Below are 23,904 nucleotides of genomic sequence, written 5' to 3'. Positions count from 1 at the left end.
AAAGCTGCTCTGAGATGTATATGAAAATAAACAGCCAAGTCAATCTTGAAGACTAAACTGGGAGTGGGGCCTTGATTTGGGAATATCATTTAAAAATAAAGGTACAATAATTAAGACAGTCTGGCATTAATGCAGACATGTGTATGAATATAAATAAAGCCTAAAAATATAATGTCAAAGAACAAAGCAAGTTACAGAACGATACATATACAATATATATTTTTAGGCGAAAGTACATAAAATGTAATGAACTTGGGTATTCATAACTACATATTAGGATATGTAGAAAAATGGGGGGGAATGAGAATATGCAAAGGTACAAAAAAGGTTCAGTATGTAGAGGCTTATTTCTTAATAATCAAAAGTACCTAAAATAAGTGTGGCAAAAACGCTTAGACACATGAAATGTGAATGCCAAGCACATCAGTGTTTATTACACTATCTTCTCTACAACTACATTTCAAAATAAAGCAAAATTTAAAGGCCAAGAGAGAATTTATTTATGTAAATAGGCATAAAGATGATGAATTGTTATTTCCAGAAATTCCTTTTGAAGGCAAGACTACATATTTTTCAAGCATGTTAAATATACCAGGGAATGTGCCAGATGCTCTATTATACCAGACAAATACTGCTCAGTCTTGTTGGTAACATTAGATTCCAGAAATACAAGGAGGGAGTTTTAACCAAACAATTATAAAAACTACTTTAAAAAACTGTTACAAAAGCCCATTTCAATGCAGAAACACTAAAAGTAAAGGCAAGGCAAATAAGGGTATTAAGAAATCACTAGCCCTTTAGAAATAATTTAAAGATTCCACATAAACCCTCATGAATTTCACTTTAGGTTTAATATTTTAAAAATATTTTATTTATTTATTTTCAGAGAGAGAGGGGAAGGGAAGGAGAGAGGGAGAGAAATATCAATGTGTGGTTGCCTCTCCTGTGTCCCCCACTGGGAACTGGCCTGCAACCCAGGCACGTGCCCTGACTGGGAATCGAACCGTGATCTTTTGCTTCACAGTCCCGCGATCAATCCACTGAGCTACACCAGCCGGGGCCCTAGGTTTAATATTTTTAAAGACCTCTACATGTCAAAAAATAACAAGTCAAACAGTGACCCAATTTAGTTCTTCGGTCACTAAGGGTGAAACATACTTATTACTATGTTTTATAATTATTTTAAAATTGTATCAGGACAAGACTGGACAATGACAATACAATAACCTCTAGACAAAAGGTTTAATGTGTCTGTGTGTAAAATGTTTCAGCAAGGAGAAAACTTAAAAGCAAGATTTAGGGAAAACATTATAGGCAACTTTGGCTGTAAAATGTGTTTTATGTATGTCAATTATATTTACTTCATAATTGCCTTAACTGTCCTCTTTATTTGAAAGGACAGTTATTGCCTTAAGTGTCCTTTTCCTGTTCCCACACAATAAAAATGTGTCCCATGTATTTTGGTAAAATAATGTAATTTTAAAAGCTGTCTTCAAGTGCTGACAGGAATTCATTTGTATCCCTGGCATCTGCCTCCAGGGCATCTTAAATTAATATGAAATGGTTGAGATAGAGGTTGGCTCAGAAAAATAAAATGTGATGTTAATGCACATTAGAAAGCCTACAGCTATATTACTTTTAAACAGAGAAAATCCTTTTCCTTTTCTATTACATTGCAGATATGTTGTATCTTTAGAAAAAATTAGGCACTCTGTATTTTAATTGTGTGCTCACAGCACCCTCTAGTGGGTGAGGTGAAGCAACCAAAAGGGAGATGGGAAAAAGTCTGAGAGAAAGAAATCACCCTACTCACTGATTCGCTCCTTTACCAGGAGGTTTTATTTACTTCACCCTTACTGCACGGAAAGCACTGTGTGGCTGCTGTCAGGAGTTGGGTGGGGAAATCAGGATATGCAAGGGGAACAAAAACACATACGGAAACAGCACAGGGAAAGTGAAGGGCATTAAATAATGAAAGCTGATCTAAAATGTAAATCTTTTTCACTTACAAAAGAAAACTAGATTTTTAGAAGACTTTAGAACTAGCTTCAACGTTACTTCAAACTAATCAATGTAGATAAAAATCAGGGAAAAGCATCCAAGATATACCTTGAAAAGTCAACTTTCTAGAATGTGTCAGAACATGTGCTTGTACACAGGCATAAAGAATTAAGAAAGTGCAGTTTATCACCTTCTGAGATCCTAACTTCACACTAATTATTAATTTGGGTTTATTTTAACATAATGTACAACTGGAAATATTTGCAAAGGAAAACTGGGCACTAGAATTCAGTTCTAGAAAACTGCAATTCACTTTTAATTTCCTTCCTATAAGTAGGTTGTATAATTTCCTATAAGTAAGCTATATAACCAACTCCCTAAAGGTGGGATGGATCTATTTGCAATAAAGAAAATAATTTCTTTATACTGGTTAAAAAAATTGGCTCTGGAAACAGACAATGTAGATTCAAATATTGGTTTCACCCAAGTAGCTGTGAATTCTTGGGCCTAATTTCTGAGTGTCTGTTTTCTCATTCATAAAATGGGGATGATGCTAGTTCCTACTGCACAGGAGAATGCTAAATACAGATGAAAGGCTTAACAAATGCTACTATTATTGTTGTTATTAATGATGCCATTCTTTGCTAGAAAGAGTATTTGCAAATAAGATATAATAAAATGAAAAAAATCCTTAAAATATTATAAGCCAAAAGTACCATAGGTAAACAGTGTACTTTTACCTAAAACTATATCTCTAAAACAGTGCACAGGACATATACACAAATGAAGACACAATAAAATAGTAGAGGTGGATTAATAATTTCTTAAACTAATAAGTACAAAGGCTAGATTTTTATTGCCAAAAGTTAACAAAGCTTAATGTTTAAATTTATAAATATTTTATAAATCGTGTCATTGTAAAGCATTATCTCTTAATAAATTTTCTTTACTTTCATAGTATAACTGTACACATTTAAGATATTCAGGAAGTGTTCTTTACTTTTAAAAAGCTGTTCATGACACTGTTATTTTAATGCACAGAATTTATTTTGAACCTACATTTCACAAATTAAAACATAAAGAAAATATGAATTTGGAGTTAATTTCTAGGCCTCAAATATCATGTATAATGTGATTATGCCCAAATTTATAAAAATAAAAAATAGCAAACAGCTTGCTACGCAACATCACCTTCAGAGATTTTGCCACTTGAACATGGTTATCATAGACTAAAATGTCTACTGTCAGATGCTGCAGCCGGTGGATGTGACTCAAATCCCCATGAAAAACAAGGTCTTGTATTAAGACTCTCCAGGACGGGTACGGTGGCCGGGTGCCATCCCACACCTGCCACAGAAAGGAAAGCAAAGTTTAATCACCTTTTACAAATCTGTGGAGGCTGAAAGAGTTTTGTTTGCTGACAACATAACTTAAAAGTAAATATCTGCTAAACTTTAAATGACTTGTATCCTTTTCTGGTCGTAAAAGAACTCCATATGGGCTGGTAATATAGAAAATGTAAAGAAAAATCATCTAACTACTATGACCATAGAAAAAAATGTTAACAAATTGTTGAACATACTTTATGTTTTTTCTTCTGTATATATTTTTAAAACTGGCATTATATTCTCCTTTTTTATTTCTTAGCATATTGTTGAGCAATTTATCAGAGATTTAAATATTCTTCTATAATAGGATTTTCAATGGCTTCATATTATTTTATGGTATGGATACAAATAAATTTATTAAACTAATAATCCCTTTATTGGTCATTTGAGTCATTTTAAATCTTTCATGCTATTTTAAATAACTTAGTAATTATCATCTTTATAGAAACTTTTATGAGTATTTCTGCTAGTATTCTAAAGTATAAATTTCTAGCTTTTAGGAATGATTGTTCAGTTTGTTCTGATTTGGGAGAGGCCTTTAAAAGTACAGGTAGGAGCACTTTGCTTATGAATACAAATGAAGAAACATCACAGGTCTAGAAAAGGGGGAGGTGTTTTGAACTGCTACGTGAAGTGTTCAGGAACAGGGCACAGGAGAAGTATGTGTGCACCACCCCATCCTCAAGACATGAGCCAGCCTGCACTGTGCTAGGGTTTGAAGAGATGACCTGGACTGTGTTGTGCTATCAAAGCATACGACAAGACACTTGGGATGCGGTGAGAATGCCTCTGCATGTCAGAAGTTTGGCTGGACAGAAGTAAATAGGCTATTTGGGCTTAAAAAAACACATTTGTATAAAGAAGGTGTCCGCCAGTGTCAGATTATAGAAGAAAAAATACTGAATAATGGTGACATTGCTAAGTGACAAATAAATAATTAGGAGTTTGTGTCACTCACTCATTCTGTTACCTAAATAATTCAAAGAACCAGTACAATTACTTTGGGAACAGTAATGTCATATGTCACAAACATTTTTCTCCGCTTGGAATTTGTTCTCAGACTTCTTTTGTGACTTTAAAATGGCTTTACAGACCAAACCACAAGTCTTTTGAGAGAGGGAATGAGCGGCCCCAGTGTTGTTTTTATGTTCTAATTTTACCTACCTAGAAATCAGACTTTTAACAATCTCTCCTTACCAATTTGAAATGTTATTTTCATCATGTATTGACTTACCATAGATATGAAGACCCTTCCTGAGGTTCCTAATCTTTTCCATTGGTCAGTCTTACTATAGTTTTAATTACTACACTTGTATACCATATTTCAGTATCTGACACAGACCTCCCACTTAGTTTTCTCTGGTAAGCCTTTCTTGTTTTATTCCTGATCATTTAATGTTCCTAATAAACTTCAGGATTATAATCAATTTTAAAAACAAGAATGTGGCTTTAATTACAATGGAATTTTATTTTATAAACACTTTAGGAAAAAATAAAAAACCTTTCAATAATCCAAGTTTTCTTCAAAGTTCTCCAGCACAGTTTTGCAGTCTCCTTCACAGAAGTCCGGGCATTTCTTGCATGAACGTTCCTACTTTACAGTCATTGAGACTTTGAAAGAGCCTTTGTTCAATTGTCTGTTCTACTGATTAACAATATATAGGAGAGCCACATTTTACTAATGTCTTAAATCAGTTAGCTGATTGAATAATTTTATTTATCCAAGTAGCTTCAAGTTAATTGTTAGGGCTTTTCTATCTTAAGTAATAACTTTTTCCTTTTTTTTGGGTAGTTAAATTGCTCATTTCTTTTTCTTATCTTAGTGAATTCCCCAAGGCTTCCTGAACATTTTATTTTATATATTTATGTTTTAGATTTAGTGTGATGACAACATTTTGTAATAGAGAAAGAGTGGGTCTTCTGTCTTGTTTTGGCATTATTGATTCCAGAATTCGAGCACTAAATATTGCCTATTTACCATATGACAGAAATTATTTGCCAAGAAGGTATACTTCTATTTTAAAATTGTAAACATGTTTATCCTGTTATAGTTGTCTCACTTTCCCTCCTTTTAAAAACCCCCTGCCCCAGCCCTACCGTCCCACAGTCAATCCCACATTCAGGTATGTTCTTTGTCTAATCCATTCACCTTATTTCAACCAGTCCCATCCTCTCCCACTCCCTCTTACAGTGATCAGTCCATTCCTTGTTTCGTGTGTCTGATTCTATTTTGCTCGTTAGTTTATTTTGATCTTTAGATTCCAGTTGTACGTGAGATCATATGGTATTTATGTTTCATTGCCTGGACACAGCGTAATAGTCTCCAGTTCCATCCATGCTGTCGCAAAAGGTAAGAATTCCTTCTTTTTCACTAAGGCATAGTATTCCATTGTGTAAATATACCGCAGCATTTTTATCTACTGATGAGTGCTTAGGCTGATTCCAAATTTTGGCTACTGTAAGTAAAGCTGCTATGAACACAGGGGTGCATAAGTTCTTTTGAGTTGGTGTTTCAGAATTCTTTGGATATGAACAAAAGTTCAGTAACACTAGCAATCAGAGAGAGGTAATTTAAAATCACAATGAGATACCACCTCACATCTGCCAAAATGGCTATCATTAACAAATCAGCAAAGATCAAGTGCTGGCGAGGATGTGGAGAAATGGGAACCCTAGCACACTGTTGGTGGGAATGCAGACTGCTGCAAAGCACTCTGGAAAATAGTACGGAGTTTCCTCACAAAACTGAAAATGGAATTGCCTTCTAACCCAGCAATTCCACTTTTGGGAATATATCTATTTCTATTTTGCTAAACATTTTCATAAATAATTTTTAAGTTGCATTTATTTATTTTTAAAGAGAGGGGAAGGGAGGGAGAAAGAGAGAGAGAGAGAATCATCAATATGTGAGAGAAACATTTATTGGTTGCATCTTGCATGCCCATAATCAGGGACCTGGCCCACGGTCCAGGCATGTCTGATTAGGAATCAAACCAGCGGCCTTTCGGTTTGCAGAACAATACCCAATCCACTGAGTGACACCAGTCAGCGGCATTTTCATGAATATTTTAAAAATTCACTAATATGATAACATAATTCTTAACATTCATGGAGATGACTAAAGTTCCTGAAATTGAACCATTCCTGATTTCTGAAATTAAACTTTTAGGTTTTCACATTTATCAATAAAACTTGGATGTGTGTCCTTGTTTTGTGCCATATCTGAGCTCATAGTCACTTTAGTAAAGTCAATAATTGATAATTTTTTAATTAAATTTAAATTTAAAAAATAAAAAATGTAATAATATAGATGGACATTTATGAACATAAAAGTTAAATATAACATTGATGAAGTTTAAACTTCCTCAATATATGTAAATATATATTTGTATCATTTCTGATTTAGAAAATTCTTTCATCTTTTTAAAAGTCAGAATAATCTAATTTTGTTTCTTAAACTGTTGAACTTATTTATATTTTTCTGTTTTTTTCAAAAAATGTCTTTAATTATACTTAACAATTCTTACCTATCTTATTGTGAGGAATCAGGTACTTACTGTTGGGAAATGGGTACTTTCATACATGAGGGTAAACTTAGCAAGAGCGATCAAAATGTCAAATGCAGTAATGCTTGAATCAGCAATTCTATTTCTAGCAAATTTTAACCCACAATTTTCTTCAAAATGTGTTATAATACTGGAGATACGAATCTAATCAGTTAATTTTTAAAAATGATTTAAATTGATTTCTAACTCCTAAGTATTTTACACAAAAGAAGAAAAAAGATCTTGACAAAGACTCCTATGTATTAATATAGATTACACAGTAAATTATGGCGGCTTTAAAAAACTTATGATAATGACTGTGATTTTTTATACAATATTCAGTCTTGTTCTTAGATTAGTTATACAGTATTCTTTCCTCCGCTGTTTCCAGACAAATAACTGCCTGGTGAAAATCAGAATAGTCCCTTTAATATAATGATTTTCTGGTTTATGTTATCTTTTTTGATCTCTAAACCACATTACAAATTAGATACAAAAACTATCTACCAGCTCTGGCTTCCAAATGAAGAATAGCTCTGGCTGTTCAAAACAAACAAAACATTAAGAAGATGAGGCTGTGCATATTGAAGAAATGTAAGGACTTAAAGTAACTCTAACTGAAGAGTTTACTACTCAGAAAGTAAGTTGTGTAAATAGAAGAAAATGTGGATTAATGTTAGTAGGTGTACAGATATATTAAACCATGATTTTAATGCAAACCATTGGTGTAATATGTCTACTAGATTAATTTAAATGAATGCATCAAGGTCACTAACGAAGGGACCAATATTAATATCATATCCAGACTGAGACAGAAAATAATTATCCTATATTTCATGCTGACCAGATCTCATTTGGAGAATGCCTGGCTCTTTTTGTTTTTAAACATAATTTTAAAAAGTTATTTCTGGCCCTGGCTGGTGTAGCTGAGTGAATTGAACACGGGCCTGTGAAGCAAAGGGTCGCGGGTTCGATTCCCAGTCAGGGCACATGCCTGGGTTGCAGGCCAGGTCCCCAGTGGAGGCCATGTGAGAAGCAACCACATATTGATGTTTCTCTCCCTCTCTTTCTCTCTCCCTTCCCCTCACTCTAAAAATAAATAAGTAAAATATTTTATAAAACTTATTTCTGGTTTGCAGTAGGAAAATCAATTTCAGAAGAAAAAAATCACTTAAAATTTAACTCCCCAGGGATAAAGACAGCAAGTACCATATTGCTATATTTTTTCAATATATGTTTGCTATGTACATAAAATATTTTTAGTATATAATAAGAGCTGCATTAATCACTAAATAGAACAACATGGATATCTATCTTAATAAATATATGTCTACAATGTCATTTTATATTCACAGAGTATTCTGTAATACATAAATATTTCAAGTAATTCCCTATTGTTAGTACCTGAGTTTTTTCTAATTTTGTTACTATAAGAAATATAAGATTAAATATCTTTTAAATGTATTTTTTCACATTTTAAATTATAACTAAATTTATGAAAACAATTGTTGAGTCAGAGAGTATACAAAGGCTTAATTTTTATTTTAAATTGTCCTCAAGAGAGTCTTATTAATGTAATTTCTTACATTTACTTCTGAATGCTGTACTCTAAAATAACTTCTACATGATAGCTGTTTTCCCTGATCTGCACAGGCAATCTATAAAAATGGGATGGAGACACATGCTTTGTCATTTTAGAGAGGAAATGTAGATTCAGCCAGGTCAGCTAAAAGGTGGCCGATTTTATCACAGAATTTGGAATTTTCTAATGACACAGTAGTCAAAAGTGTGTAGTTTTCCACACAGCAGAGGTATTCAGTATTCATTACTGAATACTCCATTGGAAGTATTCAGTAATCAGTAAATGCTCATTTGTTAAGGGCATAACTTTGGGCAGAAAGTATGACTGCTTGACCTAAGTTTCTTTTCTAATTTTGTTAGAATGCTTTTATTGCAGCTTCAGCTTCAGCTTTTTCACACTTGACTTATTTAACTTTCTTTAGAGCATGCATTACATTTTGAGAGTAATGTATATATAAATATGCTGTTTTCAACTTCAAATACTTTGTATTGTGCTCAGTGGTTTCTATCTCCTCCATTCCTTAATGTGGGTAAGGTGTAAGTGATAGTAATGCTAATCCCCAGTATTTATCCAAGCTCCACTGCAGGCCATTTCTTGTCCTACTGTTCCAAAGAGTAGGAGCTAAAGAAATAACCACGGGTGCTAGGCTGAAGCAGGGTTTGTTTAAATGAAATCTGCCTTGGAAGGGCAGGTGCGGATAACATCAGAAAACTATCTTCTCCAAAAGCTATTTGTGACTCAATGGGCACAGTTATAAACAAAGATTAGGTGGGTCTTATGTCATTTTTTATCCTGCTGATACAAAACAAAACATAAGAGCAATAAATATTCCAAAACTATCTGTGATCTACCCATGAAGCAGGCTGACAAATGGACATGGGACAAAAACTCAGCATCAAATGGCCAAGAAAGTAAAAGGAAAGAAAGGCCAACATGGCAGGGAATCAGAAATACACATACGTAGAACTGCAACTAAAAACAGTAATATTTCCAGTATTGAAATAAGTAGTACATATTTTATTAGTACTAAAATAAAAATACTTTATTAGTATTAAAATGAGTACATAAATAGAATACAAACTATACTACATTTAAAATATAGATCTGATAATACTATTTTTCTCTAGAAGTACAGGATAAAGAAGAGAAATTCAAGAGTAGAGTTGCATGGATATCCAGGCTTATCAAAAAAATGGTGTTAGATTTTAAGTTCTTAATATAACATGCAGAATGAATAGTTAGTCCATCAGAAGGCTACAATATAAGCTCTTCATGAACATGTAGCTGGTGCTAACTTATAACTGCAAGTATTTAAAAATAACTACCTTTAGAAGAAATGATGCTCCATCCACTTCTGCTTTGCCCAAGAGTTGGCACGTCAGGTCAAAGTACTGCATTGGCTGAACATCACTCAATTTTACTGATGTAGAAGAAGGTGAAATATGAGTAGATGCCCAAGCACGTAAGGTTTCTACCATTTTGTGATCCTCAGTTGTGAAGTTAAAATTCTTGTTTGAAGTACGAGGTATGACAGGAGCTCCCAAAGTCCCCTCAAATGTCAAAGATGCAAAGCCAGAACTGGTGATACCTTGAGTCTCATTTTTATATACTTGGATCTGAGAAAGTGGGACAAAGTAGAAAACAAAACAGAAACACACAAAACTGCTTACTGATGCAAACCTTGAGAGATCATAAAATCCTGCCAGTAGAGTTCACAGAGGACAATATTCTTTAATATTTCATTTAATTAGCATATGAAATACAAAATCAACTAGGCTCTCTCAAGGTCCCCAAGTACCATGTAAACTGTAAAACACTATGCAAAATCTATTCCTATTTTTTAAAGAGCTAGGTATTAGACTCCCTAATCCCATCAAACTTGTATTTTAATATTAGTTTTAATTTATAGAATGAAAAATAACAAGTGACAATTACTTAAGAATGTAACACAGAAAACTAGAACACCTAAAAATGAGTTTGAAGTCAATACAATGCAGCTGAGCTGAAATATGCTGTACTACTTTATGAATTTGCAGCTCAGGTATTAGATGCATGTGCATTCACGATGTTACATCTTTACAAAGCATTCCATTTTTTCACCTTGTAAAATGCTTCCTCCTTTCTGATGTCTTGTGAACGCTACCTGATATTAATGTACTTATTTTATTTTCCTAATACTTACTCTTTGCTTCATATATCTTTTCTATAGCTTTACTTCCAACTTATTTTCATCATTTCTTATAGAGATATATTTGATTCTTGCTTTCAAAAAAGATTTTAAAAGATTTTTAAGATTTTTATTTATTTTTAGAGACTGGAAGGGAGGGAGAGAGGGAGAAAAACATCTGTGTGTGAGAGATGCATCAATCAGGTGCCTCTCGCACACCCCAAACTAGGGACCCGGCCTACAACCCAGGCCCTGACCGGGAATTGAACCAGTGACCTTTCTGTTCGTAGGCTGGCACTAAAATCCACTGACCACACCAGTCCAGGCTGATTCTTGCTTTGTATCAGTCTATTTTTTCCTCGCAAAAGGCGGGAGAAGGTACAGAGAATAAGTAGCATAGAGGGTAGGTACAAAATAGACAGGAGGAGGGCAAGAGTAGTGCGGGAAATGAAGAATCTACAGAATTTGTGACACAGGGATATGATCTAAAGGGGAGGATGGTGGGGGAGGGGGTGTGCAGGGTGGAGGAGAATGAAGGGGGAAATTGGACAACTGTAATGGCATAATCAATAATATATATATTTTAAAAAGGAGTATTTAGTCCCTTTAAGTAAATGTAATTACTGAATGGTTATATTTTAAGTCTATTGTCTTACTCGTTCTCCTTACTTGCTTTAAAAAACTTGTTTTTCTTTCCTGCCTTACTTTGAACATATTAGCGTTCCATTTACTTCTTAGCTATGAATGAATCCTTAACATCTCAGTTGATTTGTTATAAATATTGTTCTACTACATGCCTCTTATTTTTCATATCCCCATTTTATACTTCTTACTGAAAGTATCCTAACTCTTAAAGGTCAGAATATCTCAGAGGTGTAATTCCTTTCAACCTCCCCAACCCATCCCTTGTGCTGTTATTGTCATGCTTTCCTACATGTTTTACATGCCTGGCCTTCCGGTATCATTCTTTTTCTTTTAAATAGCCATTTATCTTTTAGTAAAATTATAGTTAGAAATTCAAAACTCTATGTTTGCTCATTAATTAACCAATTTTTGTCATTTCCTCACGATCAAGATTCTAACAACAGCATTCCTCTCCCTGAGGACCCTGAATACCAACCTTTACCATTTTCTTTGTTATGAAGATATGCTAGGTATGGATGCTTTCATTTTCAATTACACAAAAATGTCTTTATTTTACCCTAATTTGTAAGGTATTTGGTATCTGGATACCAAATTCTAGGTGAACAAATTTCTTATCGCCACTCAAAATCCATCATGACTTTGTTCTTCAGGTGTTGTTATTCGTGGTCAGTAATCAAAGATGACTGGTACCATCGTTTCCTAATATGAAATGTGTCATTTCTACAACAGCTGATTTCAAGACTTTTCTATTTCAATGCCACCATGATTTGTTTAGATGTGCTTTTCTTTGTGGTACCACACATAGAGATACCTAGTTTCTGGGATCTATAAGTCGATATTTTCCATCAAATTAGGAAAAAATTCTGGTCCTTATTTCTATAAATATTTTGCACATTCCCATTCTCTTCTTTTGTATCTCATAGACATGTTTTACCACGTGATATTACTCCACAGATCCCTAAGGGTCTGTCAATTTTTCCTTAATTCTTGTTCTTCAGGTTACATAGTTTCTATTGATTTATCCTCTTGTAAATGTTAACATGTCTGATCTGCTATTTAGTCCATCCAGTAAATGTTTCATTTCATTTGCTGATGTTTTCAGTTACTCAATTTCAACTAGGTTCTTTGTTAGTTTCCATTTCTTGCTAGGATTTCTTATCTTGCATTAAGCACAGTTTCTTTAATTTACTGAATGTATTTTGCTTAATTCTTTGAAAATATTTATAACTGGCTTAAAGTCTTGTTTTAAAAATGTAACATCTGGGCCACTGCGAAGTTGGCTTGAAGTTAATGGGATTATTTTTTCTTGACTATGGGTAATATTTTCCTATTTCTTTTCATAACTAGCATTTTTTCATCTTTACTAGACATTGTGGATGATGTTCTGTAAAGGCTCTGAATTTTGTTACCTCCTTCTGACCAACACTGATTCTTGTTTTTATCTGCGCTTCAGTTGGTGAATCATTGCCTTGCACCTACAAAGGCATGGCTTTATGTTTCATTAGGATGAAGCTGTGGAAAGCTCAAAGTGTTTCCCAAAGTCCTTCTGCCTTAGTGGGACTCATCCTGCAATATTATCTTCCCCCCGGAGCTTGTTTTAAGCTTTGATAAACATACCTAGAGGAGGCTTTACTCTAGCATTCGATCCTTTGTGAAGTGAGACCTTTGGTTTCAGCTGAATAGCCAACATATTAAGGACATATTAATAAATTTATTTCTGATTAGGTTAGACCTCCAGCATACCACTGCTACACTTATAGTATCTGTTTCATGTTTAACCACCAAGTGCAACCACATAGCGGCTCTTGTCACCCTTAGGTAGTCTTATCCTATCCATGTACAGCCCAGCTTTGCCCAAGTGTTCAAGAGCAACAAACCTTCCTGGCAGACTTTTGACTGTCCCCCTCAGTATAATTCTGCCCTCTCTGGTGAACTGTCTTGAAGATCCCGGCTGCCTCTCAGCTGCCTCAGCTTAGCAGGACTACTATTTTCTGCTTGCACTTCAGTGCGCTGTGCAGTGGTTGGAAAACTGGCCCCAAGCAAAGCTGTGATGACCATGTGGCTTACTTTATCAGCTTCTCTTCTCTCACTGATCACAGGTGCCTGTTGTCCAATGCCTGAAAACAGTTGCCTCATACTGTCCATTTTTTCATCTTTATAGCAGTAGGGCTAGTCTAGTACCATTGATTTCTCAAAGACATGTAAGTTCACTCTGTAGATTCTAATCATACCTGTCTCATAAATAACTGATCAGATAACTTGTTTTACACATATTTAAGTGGGTTTTGTTATTTTATGTATTTGCTATTCTTTTTTGATTTAGGCTTTACTTAAATTTCCAATCATTCTTGGTTCTGTGTTCATCTTACTTTGTATCACGAATTCCATGTCCACTAGTCTATACTGTTGACCAAAGTCCGCCTCTGCTGACCATTATTAAGGTAACCACCCTAGTCACAGCATCCCCATCTCAAGATTGTACAACTGAAATAACCTCAGAACAGATCTACATTCATGCCTATTGCTTAAAATCCATTCATTGCCCACAGAAATATCAGAGTGCTTTGTCAAAATATAAACCAAATCATTCTATTTAAACCACTCCCATTTGAACAGAGTAAAATCTAAACAACTTACTTACCACAGGCAATGTATCAACTACCCTCTACCTTCCTCTCCAGTTTCACCTTGTACCACCTTTTCCTACAGTTAGTGACTAGGATCCATTATGGCCTTCTTTCTGTTCTTCCAATCCCAGGCTCATAACTATCCCAGAACCTTAGTACCTACATCTTCTTCCACCTGCCTGGAAAATATTTTTTCTCATATCTCAACAGAACTTCTCTTCCCCATCATTTGGGATTTGAGTCTTATGCCTCCTCATTAGAAAGGCCTTTTCTGATTCTGTTTTATTTTCTTCATGGCAGCTATCACTATCTTTCACTATCACATGAACCTTGGCTTACATGTTTGCTTTTAAAAAGTGTCTGTCTCTCTTCGTTAAAACAAGACTGTACAAAATAGGCAATCAAAAAATATTTGTTGAAAAAACAAACAGAGACCTTGACTCCTGTTTTATTCATATTTTCACTACAAACAATGATCTCCAAATTGTGATGAGTCAAAAAACCCCAAAACAAACAAAACACACACACAAAAGAAACCCTGACAAGATGAAACATGTCTGTATTTTTAATGGCCTTGTCCAACTTAAAACAAAACAACTTTTCAGGCTATTCAAAACTAGCTGAGCTATCAAGACAAAGAGTGTAAGACACACTATTAGATCTAAATAGGAACATCTCATAGCAATAAAGAAATCAATCTTTTAGGAAGAAATCCTAACCTAAATCTATATAACAACCTCAAAATAGAAAAAACATAAAATGTAATTAAACAAGTGAGCCTAAGTCCAAGTAGAAAAGATAATTTGTCTATACCAGGGGAATCTTTAAAAGATGCTTTTCAATAAAATAAGTATATACAAAATCAGAAAGAATATAGGTCTGAACAATACAATTAAAAACACAATCTAATTTATATTTACAGAGCATAGTGCTAACGAGACTCACTTGAGTGTTCACAGATCATTTGCTGCAATTTACTATATGCTAAAAGAGTGATTTTCAACCAGCGTGCCCCAAGAGGCACAGTGATGTGCAGCGAGAAGGTTTAAAACACGCAATACCTGATTATTTAGTCACGGTCACTGACCTATTTTCCCTTAGATCGTCAAAAAAAAAAAAAAAGAAAGAAAGAAAAGAAAACTAACAACAATAGCCATCTATTGTGAAAGATTCTAAATTATATCTACTTTTTTTAGATCAGTAAAAAATACATTTTTTAGTGTGCTGCAGGTTCTAGCAATTAGTTTATGTTTGCCATGGAGGAAAAAGGTTGAAAATCATTATGCTAAAATATAAAGTAAAAGTCCACAAATTTCAAAATATTAAACATTTTAAAGTCTGTTCTCTGACCAAAACATACAGCAATAATAAAAAGCTAACTATAAAATAACCTAAATATTAAAAATACATTTAATAAAATAATTTTTAATAAATAATTTAAAGTATATTCATACATATATTTATAGAAGTATATTGACTTCAGATAAGCAATCAGCTGGAAATCAGAAAATATGCTGAGCTGAAGGATAATAAATTTGTTACAAATTAAACCTGTTGACTAAATCTAAATTAATACATAGAGAAAAATTTATAGGCATAAGTGAGTATTTTATAAGTTAAGAAAGGCTGAAAATCAGAGATTCAGACTTCTAACTCAAGAAGCTACACAAATGTATCTCAAACCCAAGGAAAGTAGAAGAAAAACGTAAGAAAAATAGAAATATACATAAAGAAAAATCAAAGTGAAAAGCTGGGTTTTTGAAGAGATTAATAAAAATGATAAACCTAGGAAGACTGATTTGGAAAAGAACAGAAGAAACATAAATTATAATATCAAGATGGCAAAAAAAGAATTTATCGTTACAAATCCTAAAACATGTAAAAAATGATATTATGATCAACTTTATATTGACTAATTTAACAATTTGGGTAAAACAGACACAACTTTTCAAAAATCAAGTTTATCAATCAAAGCATTTTTCAAATCTATCAATCAGGAAATCCCCGGGCTCAGACAGCACCATCAGTGCACTATTCCAAGCATTTCAGGACAAAAAAGAAATCTTGCACAAGCTCTTCTGGAAGTGAAAAGGTGGGGGCACTCCCTGTTTTCATGTGGCAGCGCATTAACCAAGAACTTAAAAAAAAAAGAAAATTAAAGATCTAAATACAAGACAGAATAACAATAAATGACTTAAGGAAACTTAGGAGCCATCAAGTAGAGCAGACGGAGTTCTTCAACAGGACACAAAAAGTACTGACCATAAAGGATGCACTGTATAAATACACGTATTTCAGGTCCCAAGAGTGTGTGAGAAAAAAGCTATTTAGTGAAGTCTGAATAAACCCACAATAGGGACTAAAAAAGTTCTGCTTTTATCTTCACACATTCTCTACTGTTCGTCTATTCTTGCGGAAAAGGAACAGACAGAACAAGGGAGGTAATGCCCACCATAGCTAAGAACAGAACACACCTGGAATATTGTGCTCATTTATAAGCATCATGCTGACCATGAGGGACACAACTAACTGAAGTATTAAAAGAAACAGAAAACCAGGATAACGAAGGGGTTGTATGGAAACCCATGTAAGAAGAGGAAAAATAAAGTGACAAAAATGCTTAAAACCTAAGAGATTGAAAACAATCAAGTACTGCAAAGCGGATTTAAAAAATCACATAATATTTTAAAAATCTAAAAAATCACATACTATTTTAAAATTTAAAGTGATTTAAAAAAATCACATACTACTTAGTAGATTTGTTTTTATGCCAAGGGCTTTCTTATATTTAATTATTTAACTGCTAGCATAACTTTAAAATATACCTAAGTATCTGTTCATATTTTAATGCATTTCTCATAAATTATGATCAACTTTTTAAAATTTTATATTTAATATCTCAATGCTTTCTTGTACCTGAATTAATATAGCAAACAGAAAAGAATAATACAATCTCCCAATACTCATACACTTCTGTTGTTGTTATCTAAAACTTTTTTTAAAAATGAAGTTCTGTATCAAATTCTACATGGAAGATTTACAACATTAACCTGTATTTTGAAGAAAACAGAGTGCAACCAGTTTGAATCATGTCATCTAATCCATTTTCTGAGGAAGGAGGGGCAGGCAGTTTGTTCAAATGAAGAGATTTCCTAATATAAATTATCTAAAGCCTGATACTACTTACTTTCTTTTTATCTCTTAACAATGCTTGATGTCATGTTCTAACAAAGCAACCACATAATTAGTACTAACTAATTTTAGTGAACAATACAGAGTGCTCTTCAAAAATATAAAAGTTCTAGACAGTATGAATTATACCTTCAGCCTGTGAAAGCGAACAATATCTCCATTTTTATAAATTATTGGAAGGCTTTCATAATTTCCACTAAAGAGCAGGCAGGTCAACTTTACATTAGTCTGGTCCACAATTGTAACAACCGAACAATAATCTGAAAAATACAAAAATATTTTACCTGATTGTTAGTATTTCAAGGATTTGACAAAATAACAACATGCCCAGTTCAAAATATCAAACAAACGTTATCCCTCCCTTTAATTAAGTCTTCTAAAATAAAAACACAAAGACATTTTCTTTGCTGTCAAAATACACTACAAAATTATTTTGCAAGTGTTCCACAAAAACTAAATTTGGTAAAACAAAAATTAAAATTTTAATAGAAATTATCTAGAATGGCAAATGGTAACAGGATGAAGGGTGGGAGGCAGGTGTGTGTAGGGAGGGGGAGTGGTGGTAAGAAAATGGAGACAACTGTATTTGAACATTAATAAAAAATTAAAAAAGAAAAATAAATGTGTATTTATTCATTAAAATAACTTTATGACTTCAAAGTTTAAAAAATCATGGTGCAGATAAACACATTCAATATATCAGTAATAAAATAAATATAAATTTAGAGTGAAAGTAAGAGACCAGTAGATATTTGCAACAAATGTGATGATGAGTCAATATATCACAGAAAGATCCTATGAAAACTGGTTATAAAACCTAGAATTTCACAGTAAATATGTAATTCAAATGAGCAAACAATTCACTGAAAACTATATATACAATAACAAACTTGAACAGGAAAATGATTTGCTTGTTACCTCTAAAAGATTACGCTGGAAAAATTTAATGATAGTTGAGTTGCCATGAAAACAGTAACTTCACAATGGTGGTAGTAAAGCTGTAACATATGCTGCCTTTTAATATCCGTTTCAGATAATTCCACACAAAACAACTGTGTTGACCTCCTTCCTGGTAGCCTAGTAGTTACAATGTATAGATAGAAAAGAATATACCCAGAACAGTGAAGTAATAGGAGAGAAGGGAAGAGAAAAAAGTAAAGGGCAAAAGATATCAGCATATTTCAAGAAGATGGGAAAGTAAATGGTTAAGAGATAAAATCAACAGAGGACTCTGCAGACCAGAAAATATTATAAAAAGGTTTCTGCTTTATTGTCTCAGTGGATGGAAGCCACTGACATTAAGAATGGAAGTGAAAAGTAGAGCCCAAATCAATGTTAATTATAAGTTCACACACAGAACCACTGTCTCAGTGTCCACCCCTCTTGACCCCCACTCCCTGTGAAAATGACTTCAAATAGATAGGCACAGAATCTTAGTGTTTAACCCCATCACTTCCTGGAGCTTAACTGTTTTCCAGGAGTTTCACTGATTAACTGGAAGTGGTAGTTTGTAATGTGGGTGTTACCACTCAGAATAAATGTCTCCTTCATTATCACCAGAGTGGGCCCATTCCCACACACACTAGACTGACACTTTCAATCAACACCCTATGTAAGTACTAATTGTCTCCATCAGATTTGCCATTCAAGGAAGAGATCAAGTTGGAAAAATAAACTTCTTATACAAAGCGAAGGTGACGAATTTCTATAATACGAAATAAACCACCCCTAGATTTTTAAATGTAAAGTCAGCAATTACCAGAAAATGAACAAAAATGGAAGGGGGGGACGAAAGAAGGAAGGGAGGGAAGGAAGAAGGAGGGAACCTAGGAGGGAAAGGGGAAAGAGGGGTGAGTAGATGAGAGCAAGAGTGGAGGGAAAGGGGAAAGAGGGGTGAGTAGATGAGAGCAAGAGTGGAGGGAAAGGGGAAAGAGGGGTGAGTAGATGAGAGCAAGAGTGGAGGGAAAGGGGAAAGAAATGGGAGAAGGGGGAAGAGAAGTAAGGAGCAGGGCGGGGGGGGGGAGAGAATAAACAGAAACCTGATTCTGTGGGGGGAAATAATTCAGAGAACATTAAAAAACCTTGAAAATAAAAACTAAACCTTAATAAGCATCTTCAAAAAAGTTAACATGCTCATTTCTTCATATACTAACAGGATCCACTGAACCCAATTTTAGTTTTTGAGTTTCACTTTCAGTAATTCTAACAAGGTTAGGAGTGTTATTTCATGACTTTTTTCTCTCTTAGTAGTCTTCCAAAGATCATTAAAAAAAATAACAAATTTTACTTTTTTAAATACAATAAAACACATTCATATGCCACTGTCATATGGCTTTTACCTTTTTAAAATCTAAGATACACTGTGGGATCTTAGTCATCTATTCCCCTACTATATCATGAAATACATTGTCATTTGACTATCTTACAATTACTTCACTATTATTCCTATCTATACTAAAAAAAAGACAATTGATTTAAAAAATGGGAAAACAATGGAACTGACTAGAAAAATGACAGGAGTGAAATTAATCATTATTGCACTGCATTACTCTAAGAACTGGAACACAATTCAACAAGATATAATAGGAATTTGAAGACACTGACTTTGGAGTTTCTTCTTTAGCTTTATTTAAACACAGTTAAGAATTCAGAACCAGAAAAGTTTTGCCAGTAGTCACAGGGAAGAAAATTGATGAACAAAGTCAGTTATTCAACCATTATTGGATGAATAAGAAAACAAAGACAAAGAAGCACTTTACATTCCACTGATAATGACGAATGTCTTTTGAATAAAACACAAACTCTCTGAAAATTTTATGACAGAAATTCCATGACAGAAAAACATAAGGACAAAGAGTTTAGCCTAACAAAATCCAATTCAGGCATATATACATTATCAAACTTTTTTAAAAAAATGTTTTGTTTCTTAATAGCTTCTGTAAAATCACCTATCACAAATTATTTATAATTGTGCAAACTCACATTTCACATTCATACCAGAAAACTATTTACTACTTATATCTACAATGTTATTTTTATTGCAGGAATTCTATACTATTCTCATTTTAAATGTTTCAAAATGAGCCAGTTTTGTAAACTGTGGATATAAGGCAACAACAAAACTGCAAATCTAATAGGCATAAATAATAATAAACTTAAATGTTAGCCAAGGTTAACTGACAGAGCCCAGTAATATAAAAGCTACATAGGGTCCACATAATTTTTAAGAGTATAAAAAGCTTGAGAACCACTGACACAGAGCAACAATATCCTACATGATGAAGATAAAAATTCATAAAGTACAGATCACCAGAGACAAAGTCTCTTGCAATTTCTACCACGAATTACAAAAAAGAAAAAAGTGGCCCTTCCCTCTTTCCAGTTCGCAATAAAAAGCAAGTCATCTTAAAAAAACAAATAATAAATTGCTTGAAAGTAAAGCTCTATCAACCTTAATAGGTTCACAATCCCTTAACTTGATTCCATGGAACAACAGTTTCAGCGAATAAGAATCCAAGTGCATTAAAAAGGGTCACATGTTCAAGTACTTTCAAATGAAAATATCTTAATAACAAACATGTTCCTTTACTGAAAGTTTTCAGAGGTTATGTGCAAATACACTGTCATTCTCAAGAGCTAAGTATGCAGAATTTCCCACTTTTTCACAGAAAGTTTCACAGGACTGGTGTTTCTTCCAGTAAAAATGGGCTTTCTTAAAAGCTTATATAGATTAGGTCTGCAAGTAAAGGAACTGGTTATTATTAAGCTATTTTAAAAGGAGCATTACTGAGAAAATTGGATAGCTTAAAGCCTCATAAGCCTCATCTGAGGACAGCTATTCAAGAATCCAGTTTACAGTTCTCTGAAGACATTCTCTTTAGGGAGTTCTTGCCTCTCCATTACCTACCCTTTTAACAATCTATAGTTAGAGATGTCGTCTCTTTTTTGCCTTTTTATCTCCCTCTTTGTTATTTACAAGAGTGCAAAAAAAAAATCAAGAGTAAATTCCCATTTTAATGCTTCATCTTGTCAAACTAATTGCTATCTTGACTTCTCCTACCCCTCCTGCAGGTGATCAGAAGAGGGGTGGCATCCTATCTCGCCCAGAAAATGAGCAAGAAGCAACCACCATCTTAAAGAATGTTTCCCAAATTGCATGAACTATAAAATTAAGTACCAAAATAAACTTTGAAGCCACTGGGTGAGAAAAAAACCTGGATAACATATGTAACCTTATAACCTTTCCTTACTAAAAAGCCTTTATGGGGATACCCAAACCCCTCCCCCGAAATTATCTTCTGGAGGGCAGGCCCCTTGTAGTACAGGCTTCCCCGACTAGGTGAATGAATGTTCAAGGAGCCCATCCATACCCGTGTACCAGCTGCTGCTGTGGTGAAAGGCTACATTCTGCTTCAGTGATTTTTTGGAACACTCTTTCAATGTGTTTGCTTTTCATGATGGGTGTTTTATGGGCACACCTGCCTATACCTTACTGAATATTTACCAGTCTTTGACCAAAAGTGGTATGACCCGTGTCCCATACTCCCTATTCACCTGATCTTACCCCAAGCAACAAATTTTGTGTCCCCAGATGAAAAATTCCTCAAAGGTAAATGTTTTGCCAATGTGAGAGGTGAAATAAAAAACTGCAGAAGCACTAAAAGGCATCAAAATATATGAGTTCAAAAACTACTTTGGGCAGTGGAAAAAAATCTCGATAGTTGTATTGCATCAAATGGAAAGTAATTTGAAGGTGTCTGAAGTTTAAACATGTAAGAATAAATGCACAATTTTTAATAAATAATTTGTTTTTCAGAGTCCCCCCTCACAGAGCAAAAGCCCAAAGACAATCAGAAAACAACTAATATAGTTTCCATCTTCTTTATACTAAAGTTTATAGGTATGTGTTTACAATTTACTACACAAGTTAGTATTCTGAACTAATGAAATAATTTAAAAAATCAAAGCTTCTAATTTTTAAAGGGTTTAAAAAAGCATTATAGTATTTAATTATATATCATTATGGACAAACTATATATCCACAAATTTGTACAACACATTGTGGATTTAAGTGAACCAACATGAACAAAATACCATACATTTCATTGTGTGTAATATTTTCCTCAAAGAATTGTATATTTTGAACTGAAGCTATTAATAGTTATACTGAAGTATTTAGGGATGATGTGGACTGATATTTTCAGTTTACTCTGATGTGTGAAGTGAATCAAAAAATAAATGAATTAATGGATATACTAATGATAGTTGTTAATGGACGGTCATTGTAAGATTCCTTCAAATAGTCTGTATATTTAAATATTTTTATAATAAAATGACAAAAAACAAATAGGGCTTTATATTTTTAATCAAACAATTTATGTATAAAGTATTAACAGTAATTCTTTAAGTAGAACGACTTTATAGACTCTTTTGATCTAGTAAATCCTCAAAAAATCTTGGATTAACCATGTCGGAATTTAAAATATGGTTCCAGAAACTTATCTCTAAAGTAGTAAGGAAGAAAGTAGCTTAACAGTATTATCAAGGATAATAATAAATGAATAAATAAGTCATAGTTTTCATCTTGGTTCTTTTTTCCATTTGGAGTGTTGTATCTGTAACTGTACATGAGTCTTACTTTCAGTGATAGAAGGTAATTGTGGATGATGGTACTTGCCTTTCCTAAGTACCATACACACTGGAAAACTGAGAGGAGTTGCCAGAAGCCTGCTGTATGCTAAATCCTGATGAACAGCTATGGTTACGGTGATGAAGACTGAAGTACAAATTCTGCTTATTATTAGATGATCAAAACTATAAACTTTAGTGTTTATAGAAATTCATTTGGACTTTGCAGTTCTTATTCTATTGCTGAAACATGCTCCCAATAATCTTATGCTTAGCCTAGTTTATATAACACATAGGAAGGGCAAACCTTTCAAATATGTGGCCTAAATTAGGAGCTTTCTTATCATGATGCTTCTGCAAAGCAGAGAATATGTTTTTGGTTTATCATGCTATTCTAAAAATCTAACTCACTGTTCTTCAACTAGATAATATCCAAACATACACATAATCCTATGAAGTTCTTATACAGTTATCCAAAAAAAAGCAAAATATTTAAAATTGCCAAATTTAAAGAATCAAAGCATAAAACAACTATAAGAAATATTCTAGGGGGGGAACTTCCACCTGAGATAGAGGCATAGGTAGATACACTTTGCCTCCTTGTACAACCAAAAGGACAACAACAAATTTAAAAACAAAAAATTAGCAAAACTGCCAGAATGTATGGAAGTCCAAAAACCAAACAGTTAAAGAAGAAACTTTCATCCAGACCAGTAGGAGGGGCAGGGATGGGCAGTCAGGGCAGAGAGGAAGTACAGCAAGGGAGCAGCTGGAGGACCAGGAGGTACCTCATTTGCATGCAGATAAACTGGGAGGAACAACTGTTCAGTGAGACAGACCACACAACCCAGGGTTCTAGCACGGGAAAATAAAGCCTCAAAACCTCTGCACGTAAAAACCTGTGGGGGGTTGTGAGAGCAGGAGAAACTCCCAGCCTCACAGGAGAATTCATTGAAGAGACCCACGGGGTCCTAGAACACACACAAATGCACCCACTGGGGAATCAGCACCAGAAGGGCCCAATTTGCTTGTGAGTAGTGGAGGAAGTGGCTGAAAATGGGGTGAGAGCCAAGCAAAGTGACATTATTCCCTCTTGGACCCCTTCCCCACATACAGCGTCACAATGCAG

General features: G+C 33.9%; 1 protein-coding gene across 8 annotated transcripts in view; it reads right to left on the bottom strand.

Moving 5' to 3' along the window:
* Nucleotides 1–23,904, bottom strand: part of POT1 (protection of telomeres 1) — a 107,956-nt gene that overhangs the window by 49,839 nt on the left and 34,213 nt on the right. For all 8 annotated transcript variants that reach the window (XR_008390067.1, XM_053657091.1, XM_053657094.1 and 5 more), the window contains 3 exons: nt 17,277–17,407; nt 9,842–10,132; nt 3,193–3,348 (listed from right to left, as the gene is read on the bottom strand). Coding sequence is in view for 7 of the 8 variants with exons in the window: in XM_053657091.1 (XP_053513066.1) it covers nt 3,193–3,348; nt 9,842–10,132; nt 17,277–17,407 (578 nt within the window). In the remaining variant the exon portion in view is untranslated. The remainder of the gene's footprint in view (nt 1–3,192; nt 3,349–9,841; nt 10,133–17,276; nt 17,408–23,904) is intronic.

This window comes from Artibeus jamaicensis, unplaced genomic scaffold, assembly GCF_021234435.1.
Source record: "Artibeus jamaicensis isolate MK-2021 breed Jamaican fruit bat unplaced genomic scaffold, CSHL_Jam_final scaffold_3307, whole genome shotgun sequence".
In the NCBI taxonomy this organism is placed as follows: Eukaryota; Metazoa; Chordata; class Mammalia; order Chiroptera; family Phyllostomidae; genus Artibeus; species Artibeus jamaicensis.
This window is presented reverse-complemented; position numbering and strand designations above follow the sequence as displayed.